This window comes from Glandiceps talaboti, chromosome 2 (genome assembly GCF_964340395.1).
Source record: "Glandiceps talaboti chromosome 2, keGlaTala1.1, whole genome shotgun sequence".
In the NCBI taxonomy this organism is placed as follows: Eukaryota; Metazoa; Hemichordata; class Enteropneusta; family Spengelidae; genus Glandiceps; species Glandiceps talaboti.
Window position 1 is genome coordinate 31,809,576 of NC_135550.1, and position 26,361 is coordinate 31,835,936.

At 36.2% G+C, this 26,361-nt stretch overlaps 1 protein-coding gene across 1 annotated transcript; it reads left to right on the forward strand.

Annotated features, from left to right (window-relative positions):
• Positions 1-7,952: 7,952 nt before the first annotated feature.
• On the forward strand, positions 7,953-25,779 carry LOC144453660 (homeobox protein unc-42-like). Its single transcript, XM_078144989.1, has 3 exons — positions 7,953-8,064; positions 13,312-13,607; positions 25,414-25,779. Exons 1-3 carry the CDS (start codon positions 7,953-7,955, stop codon positions 25,777-25,779), a joined length of 774 nt encoding a protein of 257 aa, XP_078001115.1.
• The last annotated feature ends 582 nt before the right edge of the window (positions 25,780-26,361 follow it).

Sequence of the window (26,361 nt, forward strand, 5' to 3'; positions counted from 1 at the left end):
GATTGATTGATTGATTTAAAATGAAATACAGTACATGAAATTGTTAAGGTATCGCGGCAATTTAAAGTCCAATAGATGTAGTGGGAATACACATTGGATGAACCTGAACGACCTGACATACACTGAGTGATATAAAACATTGTTTATTGTGACCAGCATAATATTAGTAGATTCTTAAAAACGTCAACCTTAGGGTTCAATAACAATGAATAGAGTTGTCATTATTTCATCATTGTTCCAGCGTCTTCTTATATTTTCAGTACTCATTCAGACATGATCAAATGTATAATCACACCTTTCTTATGTCAAACACGAGTCCAGCCCACAGGTTTCCAAAATAGAAGAAAAACGAGAGAATCGAACAATGATGTGATAGATTGCTTGGCTACCTATAACTTTAAGCTATATCTCCAAGTATAATCTAAAGTAACATTAAGATGACTGAAATAAACATCCCAACATCCTCATTGTCGCGTAACTTGTTTTGGTTCTAAATATTCCTACATCTATCACTCTGTTTGAGAATTCCACAATCGCATTAAAAGAGCGATCTGTTGAAGTACACATTCGTTCATGTGATAATCAGCTTCTCTGCTATTAGACGGCCAATTTAACTTGTCCTTTTTTCTACGATCAACAGCAGACAATGTGCATCTGTCATAGTGGTGTTTAGACGCTATTAAAATGTATATGAAGAGTCTTTACGTTCAATCTGAAAACCTCCCCTTGTCTTTGTTCAAGAGGTTCTAATTAGCTCGTCTTTGATTCTTCTTATTCTTTCACATACGTGGTGACTTTTTGTCCGCTCTGTAATTCCCTGCTTTTCAAATTTGCCTTTCAGGGCACTCTCTCTGTGTGTCCAGGCCCCCTGGGCGGTACAAGTCTTCGGAGGATTGGACAATGCAACCCGCTGTTTCACACCACCTGCCCCACTATTGCCCATCCGATTCGCTTAGCACGCGACTTGTAAATGATCCCGATCTGATCACTTAATGTCTTTCCTTCAGAGGCAGATTTAGTCGCAATCACCGTGCAGCCGCAACCGCGCAATCATTTACACAGATTTTGAAAACTGTTGAAATCATTACAAATGAAAACCTCATAAAGGTAATAACCAACTTGATGAAATTTATCTCGATACTTATAGAAATCGACAACTGTCTTCTAAGCTGGCTAATCCATTTCAATCTTACACACATCGTAGACAAAGACGGACTATAGCGCGTTTAATCCGAGTAAAGATTGTCTCAAGGTTGCATGACATCAGTGATCGTCGGATTAGCGACTCTCTAGCACCCTATTAAATCACGGAGGACCGTCACAAGAGTATCTTATTTTGTGATGGAACTTATGACGTAATTTAGCACTTACATTGTCAATTTAACATTGATTAGAAAATCGTCGGCACGTGTTATTCGTCGTCATTTCATATTGTTTGAGAATACTCCAAGTCGTGCAGAAGTCGAAGTTATCTGAAAATGCAAAAGATTAGGGGTGGTGGGGGTGGGGGTGAAAACCACTATGATTTAGTCACATTTTTGATAATTTGATATTTCATTTTATTTCGTAAACGTGCTAGTGTGAAGGTGTTCGTTTCACATCCATTGTCGATGACAGGGTAGCACTTTGAGTGAAATTAATGAAAGCACTTCATACTTCATTAACTTTCAAGCGAAAATGTAATGAACATTTGTTATGGTGATTTCTTCACACTGTGTGTACTCAGTTTCACTTCCTAATAGTACCCCACACCGTGGTCGAGCGCCAACTGTGAAAACTCGATGTACTTCACAATTGAAACAAACTCGACAATTGAAAAGAGAAAAAAAAACACAAACTGTTGAAATAGTAAGACTTGACATCGGAAGAGTCTTGCTCGTGACGTTTATTGTCTGTGAGAAAGGCTTTTATCCATCCAGTGTTAAATGGTCCCCCCTTTTAACGGGGCTTTCGAGTGTACTCAACTGCAAAAACGTGTGGCAAAATGTGGAAACCCGGTCATTAAAACGGTGTTGCAATCTGTCAAAGAGGTCTTTCCTTTCCACTCGGTGTTTTCAAGACCTGTTATTTCAAGTCAGTGTGTTAATAGCTACATAACGGTTCACACTTACACAATATGCATTTCACGGCTTTTGCACCGGGACTGTCTGCCTAAATATAACGTGATACAAGTTTAACGATTAAGCTAGACATCCTTATCAGTTTCTGTTTCTGCTTTCACGCCAGGGATCACGAAAACCAAAACTTCAAAATTCGTATACATGTACTATTACATGTAGCTGAAAAATAAATAATTCGTGTAAAGTAAAATTTCAAAACATTTTTTTTCTCATAAAAGGAACAGTCAATGAATTCGAATTTTATCACTTTGAATCAGTTTTATACTAACCGCTATATGAACATGAAAAGCCTGGCTTTCTCTTGCGATGTCTGCGTGACTGACTGACTGTCTGTCTGTCTGTCTGTCTGTCTGTCTGTCTGTCTGTCTGTCTGTCTGTCTGTCTGTCTGTCTGTCTGTCTGTCTCCTCTCCATTACTCTTCTCCCCTCCTCTTGCGTTCGTTCGTTCGTTCTTTCTTTCTCTCTCCAGTTTACTAAAATAAAAAAAAAGCATTTAGACCAAGACAATCTGACTAACAGAAGAAAAATAAGATACGTTTTAAGAAATCATGTGAAAGTAAACTTTGCTGAGAGATTTAAAAATAAACTTTGCTGAGAGATTTAAAAATAAACTTTGCTTAGAGATTAAAAGAAAAAAGTATGGACACATAACATAATGAAAACAAAAATCGTTCTCCACTTTAGTCATGTTGAGTCTTTAATTTAATTCGTTTCAAAATTTGCCTAAAAATCGAAAATTCGTTGAATAAGAGAATAAAGACAGTCGGAAACTTTCGAAAACATGATTGGCAAGAAATGAATTATACAGATAAAACAAACATAATTTAGGGAATCGGTTGTGTTTATTTGCAACATGGTTGTGTTTTAAATATAGCTCCTCATTTGATAACCGTTGGAAGAGTTCCTGGAAAAGCGAGAGTCGGTAAAGGCACACAGCAGTGCACAAGTGCGACAGACTCGCCAACAGAAATTTCATTATAAGATTTCGATTGGTTGGAATTGGGGTGTCAAATATTTTTTCAAGTGTCGCCGAGACAATCAAAATTTCTTTCATAATTTCAATTACAAACAAGAGACACTAGTCGCCAATATGTCAGCATAACACTGTTAATTTACACAGTTCACTCTTTTTCTATCTCGACTTGTTTGCAGGACAGTCACTATAATTTAGAGTTCACTTCTCGGATGTTGAGAGAAAATACGATTTTCATAATGTTTCTCCTGCGGGTGTTGAAGAACACATCTCGAAGCCGCCGCAAGGAAACAGTGTGTCAGGAACGCTACTTGAAAGGTTCGGTTAATGCGATTTAGAGAGACCCCTTCTCCGGAAGGGTCGTTTCTATGCAGCGTAAGGTCATAGTAGTTAAAAGTGAAGTCGTACTCCCTACGGCACCAGACCAGTATCAATAGCCCGACTTCTGTAATTACGCCAACGTGCCCAGATTACCGCCTTCGTAATTTACATTATTTCATGAAGAATTTGTGAAAGTTAGAGATCAGCCTGGTTGTATTTCGTACAGTTATCTGAAAAGTTTGGACTTTTACCCCCCCCCCCTCCTCAGGTTAGCAATAGCTGTATTATCAACTTCTCCCATCTGTCTGAGATTTATTACGAAGATGATTAAAATTCATATTTTTTTTATAGTTTCTCAATTATCGCTAACTTGAATTCAAATTTAAGAAAATTACAATGACTTCACATGTGCAAAACCAGGGTGTTTTACAAATACTGGAAATGTTTTGTAGTAACAAAACGTCACTTTGCGGTGAAAAAAAAAGAATAATGTGGTTGAAATATTTTGGTCAACATTATAGTATAAAAATGTCAAGTTTACAAATTAAAATTGGAAGGCGCTAGATCTCTGATCATGTAATTTTTATTTTAATCCTAGAAAATAGAGTTATTTGAATCAGGTTTGCGAGTCTATTCGTGTTTATTTCCATCCAAAATACTTCCTTTTTTTCCGTTCCGATTTCAAAAATTTCGAACCTTTAATGATCATTCAGCTGGGAGTAGGAGAAATTGAGTTGACATCACGTCCCCTTCATTCTCCATTCTATGTATCATCCTGCAACATTACGCATGGTCAATTTGCTTGCCCCCAATTTGCCAGATTAATAGATTTGTAATGGGAACATAATTCCAATTAGAAAATCCATTACAAAAATAATACATGCGTAACAGTGTCATAATAGCACGCCTAATGCAGTCAGGGCGCGATAGCTTGTTTGCTCATATCCTCCGAATATTATTTTTCCTTGGCAATAATTTCGCATATTATTTCCTACTTTGGCTGTTTAAAAATGTTTAATAAGGTCGCCAACTAAATATAAATATCACTGTCTGGTTTTGATTTCGTGGTGTTAATAAAGTACTATTATGTTTGCAGTAAGTAGCAAGGCGAGGCGAGTGTGAAATCTTAATATAAGCGTGAACCGACTTGGTGCGCAGGTGTGAATGTAGCACTTCGCTTTCCAGAGTGATTTGCTGGTAGGGGCATATTCTATCTAGCCAACTCATCGCTCCCTTCGTGTATCTCGTAGATACGATATATATATATATATGTATGCATAACATGTAACTGCGGGCTCGATTTGTTATTAACAATTACCCGTCGTCAACAAATAGGTTTTTAAAAGCCTCACTCTTCCGAACCTATGATCCCTCTTGGGGGATTGATTTTGGTTTGGACGCAGTGCGTAAGAGTCGCATCCGATCGTTTGCTTGCAAGCATCGTTCTATTGCACGGCAGATAAGCGTCTCTTGTGCGCTCTTTTAGTCTTTCCCCAAACTCTTCAATGTAGTTTCTAATCACTTCCTCTCAAGTCCATTACGCCTGAAATGATACCTTTATCAACAATTCGGAATTAAATCTTTGGAACCCAATTTTCATCAGCTTCAATCCTTCTAAGGATGTAGGCACCAATCTGTATCACAAGGGAGAATTTTCATTTTATCTATTTTTTGTTTCATTTTCTACTTTTGCTTCGTTCACCTAGTGGGACATACGCACATCTCAACGCTTCTCTAATACTCGCTTCATGCACACTGGCATCTCCGTCACTCTCTTGCCCTCTCCAAAGACACCGTTTTTACGCTACATCGACTTTCACTTCTCGCTAGGCTGATTCTCCCAATTGTCTGCGTTTGACAATAGTGCTACTCCAGCTGAAAGGGGAAAATAATTGCGTCACCAGTCTACAGGTTTAATACCAGTAAATCACAGGTTGTCACATCACGTAAACTTTGTTGTGTTAATTTAACATCGTTTCCGTATTGATAACAGTATAAGGGGCGATATATTATACTAACAGTTTAAACACCATGCCATAAGTTATTTATTGGTCGCCATAAATCATGTAGGCATCCTCAACCTCCACGATTACACTCCATTTACTTCTCGTCTGGTTTCGTTATTTATGTAATTACATTCCGTTAATATCAGTCACACGCATTGCTCCCAAGATATTGATTATTGATCGATATCGATTAATTTGATCTCACTTATCTGATAATTGGTGTCAGATAACACGTCAAATTGATAGACTTGATCCGATGAATCGCACATGGCTACTTAGGCATGACCATTTCAAAACATGAAATAGAATCGTCAGATTGTCAGTTTTACCAGATTGTCAATTTCATCACTGTAGTGATGAGTCAGATATGTCTGAATTTTTCATCTTTTTTTTTTAATTTTGTTGATTTAAAAGAAGCGTGGCAAGATAAAGCTACATTGACATATTTTACATCACAATATATAAGCTTAGGTTACTTATTACAGTCCTAATATCAAATTTGAAGATCTCATATGATGTATTCTTGGATCCTGATTTTATATCAATCTACCTTAAAATGATAAATTAATTAATATTAATAACTATTTAGAATCAATATCTTCTAATCTAGGCCCTATAAGTTGAACATAATTTACAGATTTTGAAAAAACCCCAATATGATATACTTGTATATGAATTCTTATGGTTCAATATTAAAATGTACACTAAATGTGACTTTCTAAAGTCGTTAATATAAATCATACATATATGATTTTCATGATTGTCAAGTGAGAAACATCAAAGATAAGCTTATGTATGTTTCATATATATTGCGAGGTTTTGAAATATACAAGATACAGAGTTGAATATGAGAAATTTGCTAAATATAATGGTACAACTTTTATCTCAAATGTATATCATGAATAATACAAAGCTGATATTTGAGTAACATTAATTTAATAATTGTGGAAATTAATACGTTATTTCATATTTATATGATTAATTACTGTGTACTATTTGTATTCACACTAAATATGATCATTAATGATATAATGAATGTAAATAGCTGATTTCTATCTTTCTATATTTTTCATATAAGCGGCGTTTGTTTTAAAGCGCTTTTGAGCACAAAGTGGGAAACCGCTATGTAAAAACCAACATTATTATCATTATTATTATTAATTTGATGTGATGTGTACGGGTGTTACTTTTTACTGAAATTTACACCAATTTCATCTTTTTGAAAAAAATATATATATATAAAAGCCACATTCTTAAGTTCGATGGTCAATATTACGATATTTCTTTTGTGTGTAAAATTTATATACTCGAATGTTCGTACATTGCATTGACCACAAGATTAGAACAGAACACGTCCCGTTGTTGTCACGTGTCACACATTTAACATTTCGACATTGATGCATAGTGACATACTCCCTGGACACCATTTCCGTGTGTCCATGTCAATTTCTGAAAGTCCGGGCACCGTAATTCCCATCGAGATCTCAAATGTATCGCTCTATTCAATTTCTAAATTGATTCTGCAATTTATGTTTTCGGAACGTGACTGACTTCGGACCCGCACCAGAACGAAAGAAAATCAGACACCTGATAAGTGTACAATTAATTCACATTTGTCAACTTTCACTGTAAATGATTTCCATATTATTCCGTCTCGAGTTAGTATTCAATTTCACAAACTGGAAGTTGTTGTATTATCAAAAAAAAAGAAATAAAAAACAAACAAAAAACAGTATCACTTATTGACGACAACACGGGAAAACATTTCGCTGATTATCACCATTTTTCTGCCTTGTCACAATTAGAGGATCGCTTGTAGAATTACCATTTTTTATCAACTAAAGTTATTAAGTGGCGAATGATAAAGTTCGTTTGTTTTTATAAATCCCTATTACAGAATCAAAATAATGGCGTATTGTACACCAATGTCCTCGAGATCAATATATAATACTTTTCCTATTAGACAAAAAAAAAATGTTCCTAAAAAGTTAAGGAAGTTCCGAGCTGAGAAAAGTGCAGTATGGATGAAAATAGCCAGCAGGGCTAAACAGTTAAGTAGTATTTTAGTGACATTTGGTCCATTGTACGTTTGAATGCCACTGAGAGCTCGCAGTATTCTTTTCTGTGTAAAAACCCCATTCTCCGTCGATAGTTCTTAACAAAGAAGCCTGCAGCGAACCCAAGGCCGATTTTCGTTAAATACGTACATGGCAGGTATTGGCAACTAAGGAGTCAAACACACAGTCCCCACTTTGTGGGTGTGCTACACTGAAACCAATTAGGCGACGACCAATAGCATCGTTTGGTGCGTAATGAAGGGGGCTGATCCTCACCATTGGTTGAGTCCAAAACACATGAATCTGACCGCAGGCGTTTATATATGGTGAATGAACAGGCTTACAGGTTGCATTAGACCCCTTTCAAGTTTTTTGCGAGGTACAACGGAGGCCATCCTAACAGCATCACTCTGGATTTCTTTGGAAGTAGCGTCCCGTCTTTCCCGACCACGCCACACCCGTCTTTCTTTTCCGTGATGACTGATGAACAGAGGGTCCCGGAAGAGAGTCAAGGCAAGCGTAAGTGTGATGATTTCACCGCCTTGTATCTGGATAGTGCCCGGTCGCTAAGTGGTGACACCGGTACAGGTAAGGAATACGAACACTTCATCTTGTGGAAAATGGTTTGAATTCTTTATATGTCCGATAAAAAGATTATCAAACTTGACTATGTGTGTGTATTGTAACGTAACCTTTGCAGGTACTTCGTGGAGTCTGTGTAGTAGACTAACCGAATTTTGGAAACACAATGAAACCGTTTCTATGTAAGTTGATTCCACTTAATGTACCTTTGAAACCACTTTCACCTCTTTTTTCTGCTTCGTCTCGGTCTTACACAAATGTTTGTATGCCTCTCCACCGTAATCCACTTACAACACATGTAATGTTATTACTTTTATTATTATTTACCTGTGTTCCTGTTCAAGTGCTATGATTCGCTTGTTTGCATTCAAATAACTAATAATAATGTCAGTGAATAAAAACAAAATACTCTATCCAGTGTGAAATGTGATTTGACGAAAGCATTGAAGATGCCAGCTTGGCCAATTGAAAGTTGAGGAAAAAAAGTTGACTTTTTCTTTGGTAAACGAACAACAAGTTACCCGCGAGATTGATACCAGTTGGCGTTTCACAGGACGGTATAGGTAACCCGATCTAAAAACACAGCCGCTGGCTGCGCATCCTACTTTTGATTAGAACTCACTCATTGAAAGTTAATAGCTGGTCTGACATTATCGGACTATGCGGCACTCCAGACAGTCTTTCAGGAGAGGTGGTCTGAATTGTAAATAAGATTTTGGGTGAACCACAGACCTTAACTCTTTGACATTGAAATTATTCTTACATCAAATATACAATAATACGTAGGCCAGATCAAAATAATGAAACCCCACCAAGGGTTTATTACATTCCCTTTATTCGTGATCTAGACTGTATGCAGACTTATCTACACACGGTTGAAAAAAAACACACATAAAAAAAACGAGAAGCGTTTTTTTCGTCATTCTTATTCTTTAAGACAAACGAGAAAGGGAAGCATCATCAACTCAAGGAAAGCGGGATCTTGGGGATTGCATGGTAGCATTTGTGCACTGACCCCTGAACTTTGCCGGCGTCTGGTATTTAGATATGAAATGTAATTAATTTTAATGGACTTTTAGCCAACGAACAAACAAGTTTGGGTATGAGCAAAGAGTGTAATGCTATGTTGGTTTGTGTGATGTCATTTAGTACAAAATAACTGCTTATTTTGTTTATAGCAAAAGATCTTACTTCTGGTTTAGATAATGGTACAAACACTGTTCAAAGAAATAAAACTTGTCCCATCATCAAGATAAAGACGTAGAGGTTTGATTTATGTTGGAAAAAAACTACACTTTTGTAGCTAGTTTTCACAACACGTGGACACCCTTATTTGTGTTAGCAAACCTGGTGGGTTAATTCGTCAGTCGTGTGGCCTAAACTTACTACCCTGCCGTTATACACGTGCTGTATACCCCTACAGGGCATAAGGAGACAAGCGTTTACAGATTCTTTATTTAAAAGAGATGTTTAGAAAAGACACGTAAACAAAGAAAGGAAGATTCGGAAACAATATCGAGAAAATTGAACTAAAGATTTAATTAGCGTCTTTGAAATGAAGATAGACATTACAACTAAGGTATTGAGCGTCACTAGCTAACACGCTGTGTGTTTGGTCCTTTATTTGATGGCATTGCAAGGTTCAACGAAATATTTCATTCGTTCTTATCTTACGTAAATAACGTTAATGTTTATTCAAAGTACAAAACTAGAAAATTACAGAATTGTCATAGATTCTGAAGAGGGCGATATCGATAACAAGAAAACAATGTTACGGTATGATAGTAAATATAAGGTATGGATTAACTTGATATAGATTTGTGTTCACTTAACTCACATTGTGATTTTTACACTTATTGAACTTATCGAAAGAAAACCATCCACAGAAAGACGTCAATGTCAGTGATGAAGTCCCCTATTGTACAAAAACGTATTCTTTTCATACAATGGCTTGTCAAACCGCTTGAACTGGGAGATATCAAAAGAATTGTTTTGAGCAATGCCAACACGCAGCCTTGTTCAGCATTGCCATTGGGTCTGATCAAACTGACGTGTGTGCACGAGTTACTACTCATGTTTTAATTACAGACTAAAGTATCGCTTAATTAAAACGTTCAAAAACGTAAATACACAGGAGAATTTTCTCTAATTTTAAAACTGCACCTTATGTGGAAATATGTGAAATGTAGAGGTATATATTTGATATTTCTATCGCTAACCGCTTCGCATTTTTTAAAGAGATAGGTAGCGCGGTATGTTCTGTTCCTTCAAATGTCTATCAGACAATAAGCTAATATATTGCTTGTATCTATTAAATACCCCCCCCCCCCCCAAGAAAAGGATAAAGGTCCCAACAGTTATTGATGTAAATTATGAATACACATCGACAACACAAATGTAATCTTACACAAAATTGCTGGTAAATCTTGGAAATTGTCTTTCTCTCTAACATTAACGGCAATAATACTTACATTACAGCGGTTTTGCGCCAACTTGAAGATATCGGTTTTTGTTAATTTTCCCGTCTTCATCCCTAAAACATTCCAAAATATTGAGGACTGATGTTTTAAATTAATAAGCAATAATTTCATTTCTGAAATAAAATGAATTTAGAAAATAAGCCGTAGTTTTTAACACAGAAATTGTTGGCCGCACAATGCTTCAGTCAGCCAATAACATCAACAGTGGCAGTCTCTTTCATGTAGCTGATGTCATGAGGTCTGATGCCACTTAATGAAATCAGTTTCTATGGCGTTTCATGTCGTTTATTCTTAAATTTTCTTATGAATAAAATATCATACTCTGTTTAGATATGTGATCGTATATTGCGATTATGGTTTATGTGCGAATAGACTGTATCGGAATGTTTTTGTTCAATCACCGTGGTTCAAGCAATGTACATTTCCCTTTATTCATCTTTCACATCATTTGTAAGAGTATGATTGACGGGTCTTGGCTGTAAATGAAATTTACTATGCCGGGAATGGTGTAATCTGAATTAGGGTTGTTTCATTTGTGCAAAGAAGTGTTGGAATTCGTTTTATTGAAGAGTCGAGTCAAAGTCGAGCCACCTCGGCGTTTTTCCGCCATCAAAATATTGTGTTGATTTCGTATAATGTCGATTTCACATGCGGTGATTGGTCGTTGTCGCTGTTTCCACTCTCCCCCACTCAATGTTTCACATGCTATACGGCCATAGCTTGATCCTCTCTTGTGGCATTTTAATGGTAATAAAACTTTGATGTCGTCATTAAAATTTCAGGAGCCTCAGATCCAATTTTCGTGGATTGGCTGTCAGAGCAGGCGCGTTGTGTACGATACTGGTTTGGCATTAACATATAGCCTGTTACGAATCATACTGTAGTAGTAGGCCAATTGCCATCCAGATTCGACTCTTCAGTGTCGGCTAAGTTGATCAAATTGTGCCAGTCAGAGACTAGTCTTTGAGAAATCAGTCGTAACACCATGGATGACAATCACGCTATGCTGAAACCAAACGATTTCACTGATTCTGGATATTCAGTATCACCTTATCTAACATACCAACCACCCGGTAAACACTTCATTTTTTCTATCAACTTTCTTGTCTAATTTTCTTTCCTGTATTTCTTCAGGCTTTTCATTGTAAAAGTGATTTTAACGGAATGTTTAGCAGGTCGCTTACATCGTTTATTGTCTAATACGCCTGGGGTTTGTTTTGTCTTGAAATTTGTGTTTTCGGTTGTTTTCTCACAATGTTTCTTATGAGTTTGTTACATGTATGTATGTATGTATAGGGAATCACATACTTCAAAGTCTTTCATTACGTTTGTTTGTATCTAACATTTCTTACAGCTCTCAGTCTGGTGTAGTTTATTAATGAAAACGAGAAAATGTGGTCGTAGTTGTGTTAACGCATTTCAGTTGAAAAAATCTCCTTCTTTATTTGCTATCCAAAGCTGTATGTTTAGGGAATCTGTACGCCATTATCTGCGGCGAAGTCTGTGTGCCAGCCGCCGTTGGGCGCTTCGAAGTCTCAGCGCATAAAATTTTCATGCCTCTCTTGTGAAAAGGCATTTATTTAACTCTCTTTTTAACCCGGCTTTTGGCGACTCCCTGTTCGCCGCTGTATTAAAAGTAAATGCGCTTTCTTTTAATATTTTTTTTTCTCTTGCGAAATGAAAAAACTATTTGAAAGGGTTGATAGGAATCTTACTTTTTTTCAAAAAAGAAGTTCACCACGGAACATTTCAAACGCACGTATATACGATTTAGTGATGCTGAGCGCGTAGGTACAACGCTTAACCACATCTAATGGAAAACATACAGCAGAGTTTGATCCCTTAATGGAGGAGGCAGATACGTTTTGAAATCCACAGAGAAAATAACTGATGAAATGGACAATATGATAGTCTTATGTCTCATTTGAAAGAGATGGGTTTTTATCTGTGTTCACCTTTCAAACGTGATCTGTCACCGTGTCGTATGGATCTATCTGAGGTTTTATAGGAAAGGTCGTCACGAGAACTCAACGAAATCCTCACTCAGTGTGACGAGGCGATAACGGGGGCAATATTCCACGAAATCCAGAGAAAGGGGAAATTAATAAACGAGAACTGTTTTAAGGAGAATCAGTGTAAATTTGATAAATTTCCAATTTCACATAGTTGTAATGGACAGCAGAGTACTAGTGAAATTGTGTATTTACTTTTAAAAAGCTTCTGTTCTCCCAACCACGGTATCGATTTCAATTTAACGACAGATTAAATTTTATCAAACTTCTATTGAATTAAGTCTTTCTGTCTTGTGTATCTCAAAGATAAAAAACAAACCAACTATTAACTGTATGATGTACCATCCTTAAACCATACGTCAAATCACAGCTCGGTGTTCTGTAATATAAGATAACCTTGTCGTCGTGAACTTAAATGTGAATTTTTTTTTTTTTTTCTTCAGAAAACGACATGTATTTCATCGAGTTAGATTTGTTATTATTTATTTCAATCAATTCTTAATGTACCATTTGTCTTATTTTCTGAATATCTAAAATGAGCAGAATACAGATATAATCTGGCGCGGTTTTCCGCTCAAATTATGGAAATAGTCCCAAAGATTCGCCACTGATGATTAGTGTTTCTGTTTGAATACTAAAGATATACAACATTTGTCGCAATATTTTACTCTATATTAAGAATGGAATCTGGAATCTGGAATCTGGAATCGTTTTGAAAATATTCATCCCTAATGTGTTGTTATCGGTATGTTTTCATACAGGCGAAGGACCTGAAGGCGCATTCAAAAAGTTGAAGCCAAGCGACGGAACGGCGCCGAGTGCAACTGCACCGACAGGCAGTGCCGGGACGGCGACTGGGCCGACTCATTCCACCTCAATTACCGGCAGTTCATCGGGTACAACGTGTCCAACCCCGGCAAGACGTAGACATCGAACAACATTCACCCAAGAACAACTCCAAGAATTAGAGTCAGCCTTTGCGAAGAGCCATTACCCTGACATTTACTGCCGGGAAGAGTTAGCCCGTGTAACCAAACTAAACGAGGCAAGAATCCAGGTACAGTTATTTGTTATAAGTCCATATACCTTTGGGGATTATTCTTGCGCTTTATTAATTTCAATCTCATTTAAAAACAATTAGTGTATAACATTTGCAAAACAAATTGAAATTAAAACAAATATAAAACAAAAAATAGTAAAACAAAAAGTACATGTACGGAATTAGCAAAACATCGCAACTTTGATTAAGGATAGTTGGCGCCTTAGCAGAAAACAGTCGCCACAGTAAGCCAAATCACGCAACTGACCATGCTGACATGGTAAAATTATTTCTCGCCAGAAACTTTTTCTATATATAACACTTCTGGTTTTGTGAATCACATTTAATTGGCCATTGACCCAACGAGTAAGAAGAGTCCTTCACACACACAGCTTATCCGACTGTACAATTTGAGCATGAACAATAAATCATCTTTGGGAAAGTTTGACATAATTTCTGTGTGAATTTAAGTAACTGCAATCATTTTCAGCCAAAACTATTAGTAGCAATTCATTAACCGTGAATTACAGTTCTTTAATTGGAATCTAAAATGGCGTTTAATTGTGCAATTCTTTTTTACAAAAATCATGAAAATTACCTTTCGATTTTTTTTCGAATAGCATGATGGGGAGTGTTGAATAGTGGTTAAAGTATCCTGACCTGCTATTGGTTCCGCCATTTCACAAATGATTTTTCCAATTATTAACTATGCAGTATAGTTCATGTCTTTTGTGCATATCATCTATTCCTACTTTCTGGGGTGGGGTGGGGGTGGGGGGTAGTTTCGATGATAATATTTAAAGCAGATATTCCTGACATATATAGCTATGCTGTGTTTTCGTTCAGCAATTCAAGATTCAAATGTAGTTTTTTTGGCTTGCTTTATTTGACTAACAGTAACTAAATCGTGAATGTAAAATATCAAACTAAAAAAAATGAATACATTCGTTGTGAGCACGAAAACACCCAAATTTGGCATCCAGCGTTTTAAGATTCGTTAAAAACCTGTGAGCACGAAAACACCCAAATTTTGCATCCAGTGTTTTAAGATTTGTTAAAAACCGTTTTCCAACATGTCAACAATTGAATTCAACGTTGTGGAATGTTGATTAATTTAGAGCCCAAAATATCCCTGAGACAAAAAATTTGTAAGTTTCTATCTCTCGAAAAGGTATATTTAGAGTCATTTAAAGCACAAACATACCCATTACATTTATTACAGAAATTTGATAATTCTTGTTGACATATCTTGAAAAGGAATTGTTTTGTCTTGGCATGACCTTTTCAGATGCGACACATAACATGTGTACTCTAAAATTGCGAACTATTGTTGTGTACGATTATTGTTTTACCTGTCAGATATTTCCTGAGAGTTAAGAAAAGGAAAGTCATAGAGGGTGTTTTAATGGCAGACTGTTTTTAGTAGTCACTGACCGCATCTGATACAGGATAGCCTGGTAAAGTAATGTTTGCACAGAAGAGTCTTTTATGTATGTCTTCTCCCAGGAGTTCTCCTATAGGTAATGCATGGGCACCGGATGCGGAGCTGCCAAATCGAATTCACGTCATTACAGCGAGCTCTCTACAAGCCGCCTACACTCTGCTAGATCTGTTCCTAACAGTGTTCTGTTGTTACTTCTCCGTCTCGTTACAGTGTGGCCTTAGTTCACTCATGATTTGACGGGGTCTTGAAAGTTCGAGAAATCGCCGGTTTGAAGTGTGCATTGACTTGACACGCTTCTTCTTGTTAAGCACTGATGCTGATTGCAATCTTTCCTATTTGATGCCATGTATCGTATCTGATATCGTATATATATACGTTTTAACATGCGCTACACTGAAGACGCATTTATAGGTCGTGACTTATGACCGGAAAAAAGTAACTTGAACAGCGACTGTTTGCATATAGACGATGTAGTTTCAAACTAAACAAATTGACTCAAAGTACAGACACGGGTTTCTTAAAAAGTGTGCAATGTAATACACTGAGTTCTTGAAAGATTACAAACATCGTCCAGCCGTCTAGCTAGAAAATATCCAAACCAACAAAGCAATAAAACAAACGAAACTGAATATAAACACTAGGCCATCAACATACATACATGCATGTACATACATACATACATACATACATACATACATACATACATACATACATTACAAAACATTCACTACAATAAATGCATATGAATACACAAAGAAATAAAAAAATCAAAGCTTCAATATACATCGTAATTCGAGAACTTTTTCAAAATACTACTGGAAAAAACACATGAGAAGTGTAAACCGCCCGTTTCTGCATCTACCAATTCATTCATTGTTACGCATGATCGAGGACAGGTCTTTTACAATGCTCACAATATAAGGCTTTATCTTATATATAATACATTGGTGTTTCAAATGTTATTATGCTAATATGTGATTACCAATTTCACTATACGTTCAATACATGTCTATAATCTACGAATTGCTATAAATCATGTCCAAGGAGAAAATAAATAGTTTACGAAGTTGCAATTAATAGGTAAGTAACACGATCATCACACCAACGATAGCAGAAGTTGATTATATGACAGTCCATCGGTACGTATTTGGTTTCGATATTAGCCGGCGATTAAAACATCTAAGTTCTTACTTACAGTGAGTAAAAACACTGACATCAATACCTGTGATAATCGCGAAGATCGTCTTACTTTCCTTCGGGGATTACTTAGCTTAGCCGGCTCAAAATTAAAACATCCACGCTGTACAACTGTCACAACCGGTCTCCTTCAATCTGCCTTGTATTTCTCAACTGAGCTGATAATGGCGACTCGAGGTTTGGTAGTGTTGTCATCATTGGATTTCAACACACACACACAGACACACATCCACCGTGGCATGTCTACCAAACGTTATCGAAAACGTCTCAGTGTTCTAGTAAACATACCAACTTAATTTTATTTGTGGATAATTGGTCAATAAAAAAAACACGAAAAAAAATTCCAGGGAAAAAAAGAACATTTAGAATTCTTCAAGTAACTAAAATCGTTAAACCTAATAGTAGGCCCTAAAACTTTTAACTTTCATAGGATTTTTGAAATGGTCCCTAAGTACACGTGACGAAATGAAGCAAGTGCTTATCTATCTTTAGTTCCATTTCCATTGTATTTTATTTTGCAATGTATCTCTTGAATACATTTTTTAGAGTTTCAATGATGAACGATTCAGTCGCCAGACTTCCAGAAAATTGTACACAGTATTGTCTCGAGGGGGTAGGCATGAGCGGCGAAACTGAATGCATACCGACCAGAAGTAGTCGTCGAGTGTACTGTCAGAGAAAAGCCTTCATTATACTGCTGAAACAATCGACCACTCCTGAGCAATGTCAGCTAATGGGTACTTTTGCATGGAAAGTACTAGTGCGGAAACATCGTAGCTAATAGCGGGGCTTTTAAAAAAAGTCGCGAGGTTGAATCCTTAAATGGAGGGCGACAAATAGGTCTCTACATAGGCAATTACCGAGTGAAAACAAGATACACAACAAATGTAATATTAAATTTATAATAACCATGTGATTATTAAATCCATATTTGCTCTTTATTGAGTGTTATTAACCCGAGGAAAGTCTTTAGCTTTCGCTCCCGTCGCCTGATCAATGTGTAAATGAGCATTATGAAATGAACATGTCAATTTGAATGACGGCTTACGTCACATCTGCTGTGTAACATTTCACCCTGATGATAAGACTCACAGTTCTAATAGATAAATGGCTATCTCGCCTTCTTTCTTTTTTCTAGTTTTCGGCTCTCCACATTTTTGTCTGCAATTTTGCCAATTATAATCAGAGTTTAAATAAAATGAAGTTTAATTAAGAAGCACTGATTATTAATTAGTGCAACCCCGACTCACATTTCTTGAAAGTTTAATTACAAGCGAGAACATTTGAATTTTGAAATTGAAAAAAAAAAATATCGGCGTTTTGGCCCTAAATGTGATTTCATTTATCTTAAAACAATGAAATTTAAAAGCTGTTAATTTTCCTGAAATTCATGACTTGTCACCGCTATGAATTTAAACGTATAACTCCAAACTTCAAATTACAACATTCAAAAATCTATATTTTCAGTTCTTTTATCTCTGGTACATAGTGCTGTTCCTAACAGGTTGGGTTGCCACTTCACTCTTCAGTCTGATACATATAAACTATGCGCACGTGTAAATGAAAGATCTGCAATGCCCCTCTATTGTGTGTACACTACACGATAGTTTTAGCTATTGTGTGACAGACAATGGAACACCGTCGGATCTCGGCCTTAACTTTACCACAGAGAATTGCGTTCTTTTTGTCCGTCACTACGATTCACTTATCACAGTGCTAACCCAATGACTAAATACGCTTTCATTTAGCGCTGCTACCTCCCTACATATTGATCAATCTCTTTTAGGGTAAAATCTGCCAACTGTTTTAGTAAAATTGTGACAGAATTGACAGTTTATCTTGGAATTATGTTTGAAAACTATTTAACTACCAGTATCAAACTCACTCAGGATACATGACTATTGACTTGCTAGATAAAACAAATGATTGGCCCCGAGACTTATACTCAACTCTCAAGATGGATACATATTTCAAGTATATCAAGTAGCAAACTTTTTCCGTTATAAATGAAAGACCGTTGAAAGTTTGATTTATTTTGCATTTCACTCTTTTTCTTAAGTCACTTCTGTACTGTTTAAAGAACAATTAAGTTTGGTCGATGTATTTATATCACATCATCCATGCTGGCTGAAGACTTACCCACCTAAATCAAATCACCAGCATTAACGTTAAATCGTACACAATCTACACATGTCAAAAACACAATATAGAGCCAAACCAGTTTACGAGAATGTTTTTCTGCTGCCCACATCTAGAATACCCGCCCCCTCAAAACAGGTACATTGACTAAGGTAAACACTCATTTGATTGATGTTAAATCGATCGATCGATAAATCAATCAATCAATCAATCAATCAATCAATCAATCAATCAATCAATCAATCAATCAATCAATCAATCAACCAACCAACCAACCAACCAACCAACCAACCAACCAACCAACCAACCAACCAATCAATCAACTAATCTAATCAAATTCCAGTGGTCGAACAGTAGGCAACTCTATAGAAGTATTAAGACCTTTACTAGTGAGTAGCAGATGTCAAATGAAGATACTCGTCGCAAATTTTATGACAACACACTTTCAGGTATTACTTCATTTTATCTGGTTTTTAATCTTCAAACGCAAATCGGTAAACGAATATTACTACAAATATTTCAACAAATTTTGCCAAATTTGCTTGTTATACATTATCTTCATGTATTAAACAATTATTGAATAAATTATTTACGAAGCTGTTGAAATTTTATTCTGTTTAAACTATTCATTTAAAAAGCCGTCTTTAATTTCATTTATTTAGAAGATAGTATTATGAATAAATGATACTAGATAATGGTAAGGTAGTTATTACAATGGCACTGATATGAATCGATGAACCGGACGGCTTTTAATTTGTAGAAAAATGCATACATCGCTTCGTTGGGTGCAAAATATGTAAAAATAAGAAATGATGAATTTGAAATCGACTGTTAGCAGTCCAATGAGTGATTTTTTTTATAATTAAGCGAAAATAAATTATGTGAATATGTCTATTTTGATATATATAAAGCATGAAATATCTACAACACAAAACGTACATGGTACAACTTACAAGACTCAACAATACATGATGGCTTTGTCTATGATTCGGGTAAAAACCGATATATCTAGCACATCAATCGACCAATATTTGAGATGACACAAAGCTTGTGTATCGATATTTTTTGTAATGATGTTACTGGAAATAAAACACGGTTTGGTCTTTGAATTTGTACTTAGTTTATAATACAGGATTTCTACCATGTCGGAAATCAGGCTAAGGCGTTTTTTTTCGGGGAACGTGAAGTGTTGATTCATTCCGGTGTTATTGTTACCATTTTCCGCAAGGACAAGTTTGTCATGTCGACCATGAACTATCAAGTAGGAACATGATAGTATGAGACGATAATAGTACTATCAATACTTCAACTGAAGATGATATTTGGAGTTTTACACTGTAAATGTTAGAATACTTGGTACTAGATCACAATCGATCGTTGTATCAAGAAATTGTCGAATGTAGGATTATATTATGATACAGAAACTACAAAATAGTGTAATCTGAGCGATGCAAGAAACACACCAAGTATATCACAAAACTTTACATCGAATTCATGTACAGCAAAAGTTTCTCTGCAAAAAGTCAGATATGAAGCCGATTTTTTTCTAAATCCAGGATTATAAAACCATTTTTCAAAATCAACTTCGTTAGGTTCATAGTTGGACTTGTCGAATGTCCAAGTTTGTATCCGGTCACTCCAAAAAAACATTCAGTGGCGAGATTTTACTTTAGGGACATCGCCTTGGAAACGAGAACAAACGAAAAGAAATTAATACGCTTTGTGAAAATATATAAAGATCTCTTTGACTTTTGACAGGTTCAAGTTGCTACTTAGATTTCTTGTCTCTCTACAACAGCTGAGTCTTCACTGTGTAGGAACATTGTTCCAACAACGCTGAAAACGGAAATGAACAAAGCACTTTAAAGAAAAAAAGTCTAATTTCTTATTAAAGTTCATTGCTATATTTTGGCTCAGTGAAGTTGAAACCTGCCTTCACTCATACAGTCATTGCAATTCACCAGTAATGATTCATACCTCAACCAATCTGCCAATACATGATTGTCATACTTGATGTTGTTCATTTCCATAACAAAAAGATCGATTCCAACCAATGAAGTATTCGTAATTACGGGCAAGTGAAATGTACAGGGAAGAGGAGTATACATTTGTGACCTTTAACCTTGTTGGAAAAAGTATGTATGAAAAGCTGAATGGATCAAAGACTTAAAGAGGAAATGCTGTTTTAGTCACGCTATTACATTGAAAAGAAACATACCTAGTAGTGACAATCATGTGTGTCATTTCTAATTAACGTCATGATTCATTACGTTTTAATTCAGTTTTAACATCTACAAGTTTAGAATTTGTAAGTTTCATGTATATTTCACCCGGATGGATCTTATAATGCCCTACAATAGAGTTTGATCGACCGAGGACGTTAAGGAGATGTGTGTCCAGTGTGCATTTTATGTCCGAGATTTTGTGGGAAAATGATTCTAAGAATTAATAAATCACTGAAATTGACAGAAATGAAAGAAAGTATCAACAACATGAATGTGGATAACAGATTCCGATTTAAAGCTTCCATGAAACATGCAAGTCGTGTCAGTTTCACAAAAATCAAGTCGCTATATATGCTCGATAGTCGATCTCCTGATAATGAACCGTGACAAGTACCGTTTGAAACGAAATCGCGGCTTTTTTATTTTAAACGTCAATCAAATCCCTCCCAAAATATTGGATATATCTAAATGTATTTAGTAAAACGACAGATTTAGGTGAAGTGTCCGTGTTTAGTTGGCTAAATAGTGCCAATTGACATCACACTAAATGACTCTACTTATGAGAGCTGGCATTGCATTGCCATCATAGGTCGAAATACGACAATCCTTAACATAAATCAATTTCTCCACTCTATTTCCCCATTTCACTCAACGTGCGTTGGGTTTTCAAACCTAACCAGATCAACGCTAAGTTTATTGAAAGTCTTTTGGGCGAAATTATCAAAATAGCCGTTTAACAGGGTCCAACAAATCAAGTAACATTGGGTAACTTTAATGAATTGACTTTGTTTGTAAATTGAATATGATTACGGCAACGCATGTGGGTAACGGACAAGTCTTGCCTGCCTTCAGCAGGATTTGGGAGATTTTTTGGCGTGTGTCATGGTCTCACCGTCTTCGCTCAATATTTGTTTAAGACGTGTTTAATATTCGACATCGTAGCCTTGGGGGATAATTGCTGTATTTCATGACTAATAGTTTGATGAAAGACTGAATACCCTTGATCAGGGTAACACAGCGGTAATTTGAAGGAAAACTGAACAGAGCCGAGGTCTATTAGCGAACTGCCACTCTTCATTTACTGCTGCTAATCTCAGGGGTGCTGTCTTATGTTTAGTCAAAAAATTACACATATCCAGGTCCAGCACAATGTGCTGAGTCTAGCGCGCGCTCTCTCTGAGTCTGACAGGCTTTGCCAGAAACCGTGGCACAGTACTCGTCGGCTTATTTGCATAATTGAAGGGGAGGAGTACCTTAGAATAGTAAAGCTTTTAAATCTGACATATCCACTGTTTCCGTGTAAATGCAACTCCCAGTCGACAAATTTGGTATCTCTCAGCGATAGTTTCGGAACAGGGGCTAATGGAGTATCTCTAAAGCTTTTCCGCTCGGCAGTTCACAAAGACACTTTTCACCATCAACCGAGACTCTTAGTTTTATCCATCGTCTTCCCAGTATATCATGATCATTCTGGATGAAAATAATATTCACTTATAACTTTTATTGTAATTGTTGAAATAAACTCAGATGTAAAAACAACTTAGTCAAGTTAAAACAAGAAAGTTCTACTAGTGCTAGAAAACACCGCTTTTCACAGCACATCCCATCTTGTGATGGGTGTTGTCACTCTATGGCCACTCACCGTCGATAATACTTTTTTTGCTATCGTGGTTTTCAAACGTGTTAATAAGGTTGTAAATAGGGTCCAATAAGTTTCAATCGATTCGATAATCTAATAATCTAGAAGTATGTATAAATAATAGCATACTTTATAGATTTCTTATATGCAACTATTGATTTCTTCACCTGACACCGTGCTGGTCCACTTTCATTCACAGTACCCAATAATAATACGTATTTTAAAATGATGTGTGTGGAAATCCGTATTCCTGTATTTATTTCACGCGATTGTAGGGAGGGGTTAAAAATTGATTTTTATGTCGCGTGGCAAGTAGGGGACAGAGTAACTCTGCTTGATGTACGTGTAAATAGGCAAGAACAAAGGGGTCCAGTTATGCTTCAAAACACAGTCGCTTTGAGACCTGTTTCTTTTGTATTGCTTTCAATAGTACCATTAAGGCATAAACCGTCTCTAAAATCTGTTGATCTGCTTTCCACTACTTTCTACACAACTGCCGTGAAAAACTGAATGTTGAAAAACAATATAAAAGACTTTTTACATGTTACTCATACATATAGCCGTCATATTTAGATCTACGCACTGTTAAACCGATTGGTTTTCATTACCCATCAGACTAAACAAAATATATTTCACATATAGTTTGTCAAATGGAATTTAATCTTCATCGAGACTTTTAATCTAATCAATAATTATTAGTGGCTCTATTACAGCGATTACTCTTCTCTGCTAAATTGTCAATAAATAACACCAATGCCCACTTGTATTTATCACCATCTCTCTCCGCTACTACCTTATTGTAAAAGTCAAATGATAATATAATTGTGTCTAATTCCATTTCCATTGACTGAGTCTGAATTGACGCCATCAAATGAATTTGAGCGTTGTATACCACTTACACTGCAGTCTTGTGTGCGACTCGTGGCATCCATCCACTCGGAGGTCATTTATTGTATTAATAACACCTTGTCGGAAATCCTGTATATTTTTTGGCGTTAAAAATAGATGAGTCGTGAGACGGTTAATTCTCGCGGTCGATACCCGTAACATGGCAATAATGCTGCGACTGCGAGCTCGAGATCTTGCTAGTCAGTCACGCGGGAGATGGAACGATGGAAAGTAGAAAGGGAGCTGTCGTGTACTTGCAAGATGACAGAGGTGTACAGTAATTGAAGCGAATGCAGAGGGTTGTACCATGACAGCAGTTTAAAAGTCCGTATTGCCGTTGTGTCCCCCATATGTCATCTACTGTTATCATCAAACTCTAAGACGAACAGATGTCTCAGTTAATGTGACCATGCCGACAATTTCATCTCTATACTACAGATATATATATATATATATATATATGTTGAGGGTAGAAGAAAATCAAGTCGGGTTTTTCGTCTCTACAAGCCTGTTTCGTGAGTAAATCACTCGTCAGGAGATGTTGATGTACATATACAGATTTGCATCATATCATAGCGATTCGAATAGTTAGTTTTCATCAAGTACTACTGTCGCATCATTCGAACAAATATTCCCAGAATCTGAGAACATGTAGTGCGCAACGTCTGCACATAACGACTGTGTCTTGTGTGATTAATTAAAAGCGATATTCTTACATACACACGTATGTTATTCTAAGAAACTTAATCATAATTGTATTAGAGTGTAGAAAATCGCTGTCATTGTTAACAGTATCAACAAGAGGACGTCAGCTCTCCATTCAGTAGCTTGAAAGAGTTTTTTATCTGTAAACCGGATTACAGGATTAGAGGTCACGTGATCTATTTGGAAAGCTAACAATCACACGTTGCACTATCTACAATTTATGTATGTTTCCGGATATTGTGTAAATACTTTATGAAATTATCAACCAGATGTATGCGTATTTAGGATGCTATTTCATAATAATGATATGCGGTTATTTGTCATTGATTAATAATATTGATTTAATATCTAATTTTTCCCGCTGTGTAAGTTTTTTAATGATACATTTGGACTATTAGCTACTGATATGCAATTATACTACGTGTACTTGTTGTGAATGTGTAGAGACTACTACCATGTTGTTTTATTTACTGAGTTTTGCAAAATTTCCCAAAACAAAATAGGGTTGGACACGTACACATATAGCATACATACATTGAAATGATTCGCAAATAATACTACATTTCATCTCTAAAATATATATTTGTTCGAGGATTGTCAGAATCAACAATTTACCTTCAATTGAATTGAATTGACAGCTAACATGTCATTACGTTATGATGCATCTATTGATTGTGGGATATTGGATTCTTTCCATCCTTAGACAAATACATACAGAGGCCATCGGGTACTGAGAAGGGCTATCACTAAATTAATATGGCCGAATTGTAAAAAAAAATATTCCGAAATTCCGTCCCAGGGTACGGTTTAGTTAAGGTTTCTGTTCGATATTCTGAAAAGAAATATCCTTTCCTGCAGGGTTCATTGTGTGTTTTGAATATAGTACTGACGCTGAGTCCTACCTAAGTGTATAAAAATCAGAAATTACATTTTTCTTCTAATGCATTTATTATTAAGGGTTAGAGACTTTCCCTGCAGTCATTGTACTTAACATGTGTGTCTGTAAGGGAGAAGTGTTTGGACTCAATCGACCGACTTAGTCGAAATTTGCCACACAAACCATACGGTTTAACAGATAATAGACTGAGTTGAAATATTACTATGGTATAAAAGTTTAATTTGATAAATTGTATACCAAAGTACTTACACGAAGTAGGTACAAACTTACATGACCGACACAACATAGTTTCTAATTATGGGGGGAGGGGGGAGGGTATAAGTATTAAGTCTCTTGTGCAAGAGACTTATCGTAACATGAATACTTACGTTTATTTAAATTTGCTCCCCCCCCAAAAAAAAAAATGGAAAAAAATGTTGTACCGGGAAAGAAAAATATTGAGTAACGATGTCTGGTTTCTTCGTTAAAGTCCCAACGAGAGAGACCCTACGCTGCATGGAACAATAACGGTTACTTTACATCTCTGGGCTCATGAGGAATGATTTTGATTTGCATAATTTTCTATTTTAGGAAGTAAGTGACGTTATAGTCACAGTGATATTAACCCACGTCTTCTCATATTTCTATTTTACGATTAATTCAAGTTTATTAATTTTCTGACATAGATATTTGTTTGATTACGCCCACAGGTCTGGTTTCAGAATAGGAGGGCCAAGTACCGCAAACAAGAGAAACAACTAGCCAAGTCGTTGTCTCCAGTAATTCCGACATGCAACGGAATGATGCGGAATATCTATCCAACTACCTCGACTCGTGGTTATCAGTATCCACACAACATGAACTCGGTTAGTCCCCGCTACCCACAGATGACGTCATCGGCATACGCACCAGTGGCGCAGTTTTCCCCCATGGCACCCGCCACCAATATGGGAATGAGAAATGACATGTCACATGAGGATGAATGGTACAATAAGAGTTTGTCAGCATTAAGAATGAATTCAACGGTCTCTACGCACCATAACCTGACGGCACCAGTACTTCAGTATCAAACGTAAAAAAAGAACTGCCAATCAAACATTAACTGTTATTCACATTTGTGAAGTAGTACATGGAACTATTGAAACATGGTTATGTATATAACATATGATGAAACTGACTTGAGAGAAGACCCGGTGTCTATATCAGACGATGTTGGCGTATTTTAAGTTTACTTTCAAATAGCGGTGCATTCCGATTGACATACTGAATAATCGTTCAAAGGAAAACAAGCAATTATTAAGGGAACATTATTCGTTACTGTTGATTTTACAGAAAGGGTTTCGGAAAACCTGAGTACTTTTGCACTTGAAAGATAATTATAATCTGAAGTTTATAACAGATGCACACAACTTCAATTTTATCAGTCATCTTGATCTACTTTGAGAATAGACGGAACTGGAGATGAGATGGTCGATGGGTGCAATTTATTACGACCTATTTCCTATCCAGTTCATGCCATCAATATGTGCTATAGCAATCATGTTACATTCACAGACTTAACATAGATATACATGTGATTGACATTAAGAACAGCCGTTACGTTAAAACTAAATCCATGTAAACAATTATGAATTATGTTCCTTTAACATCTAATGATA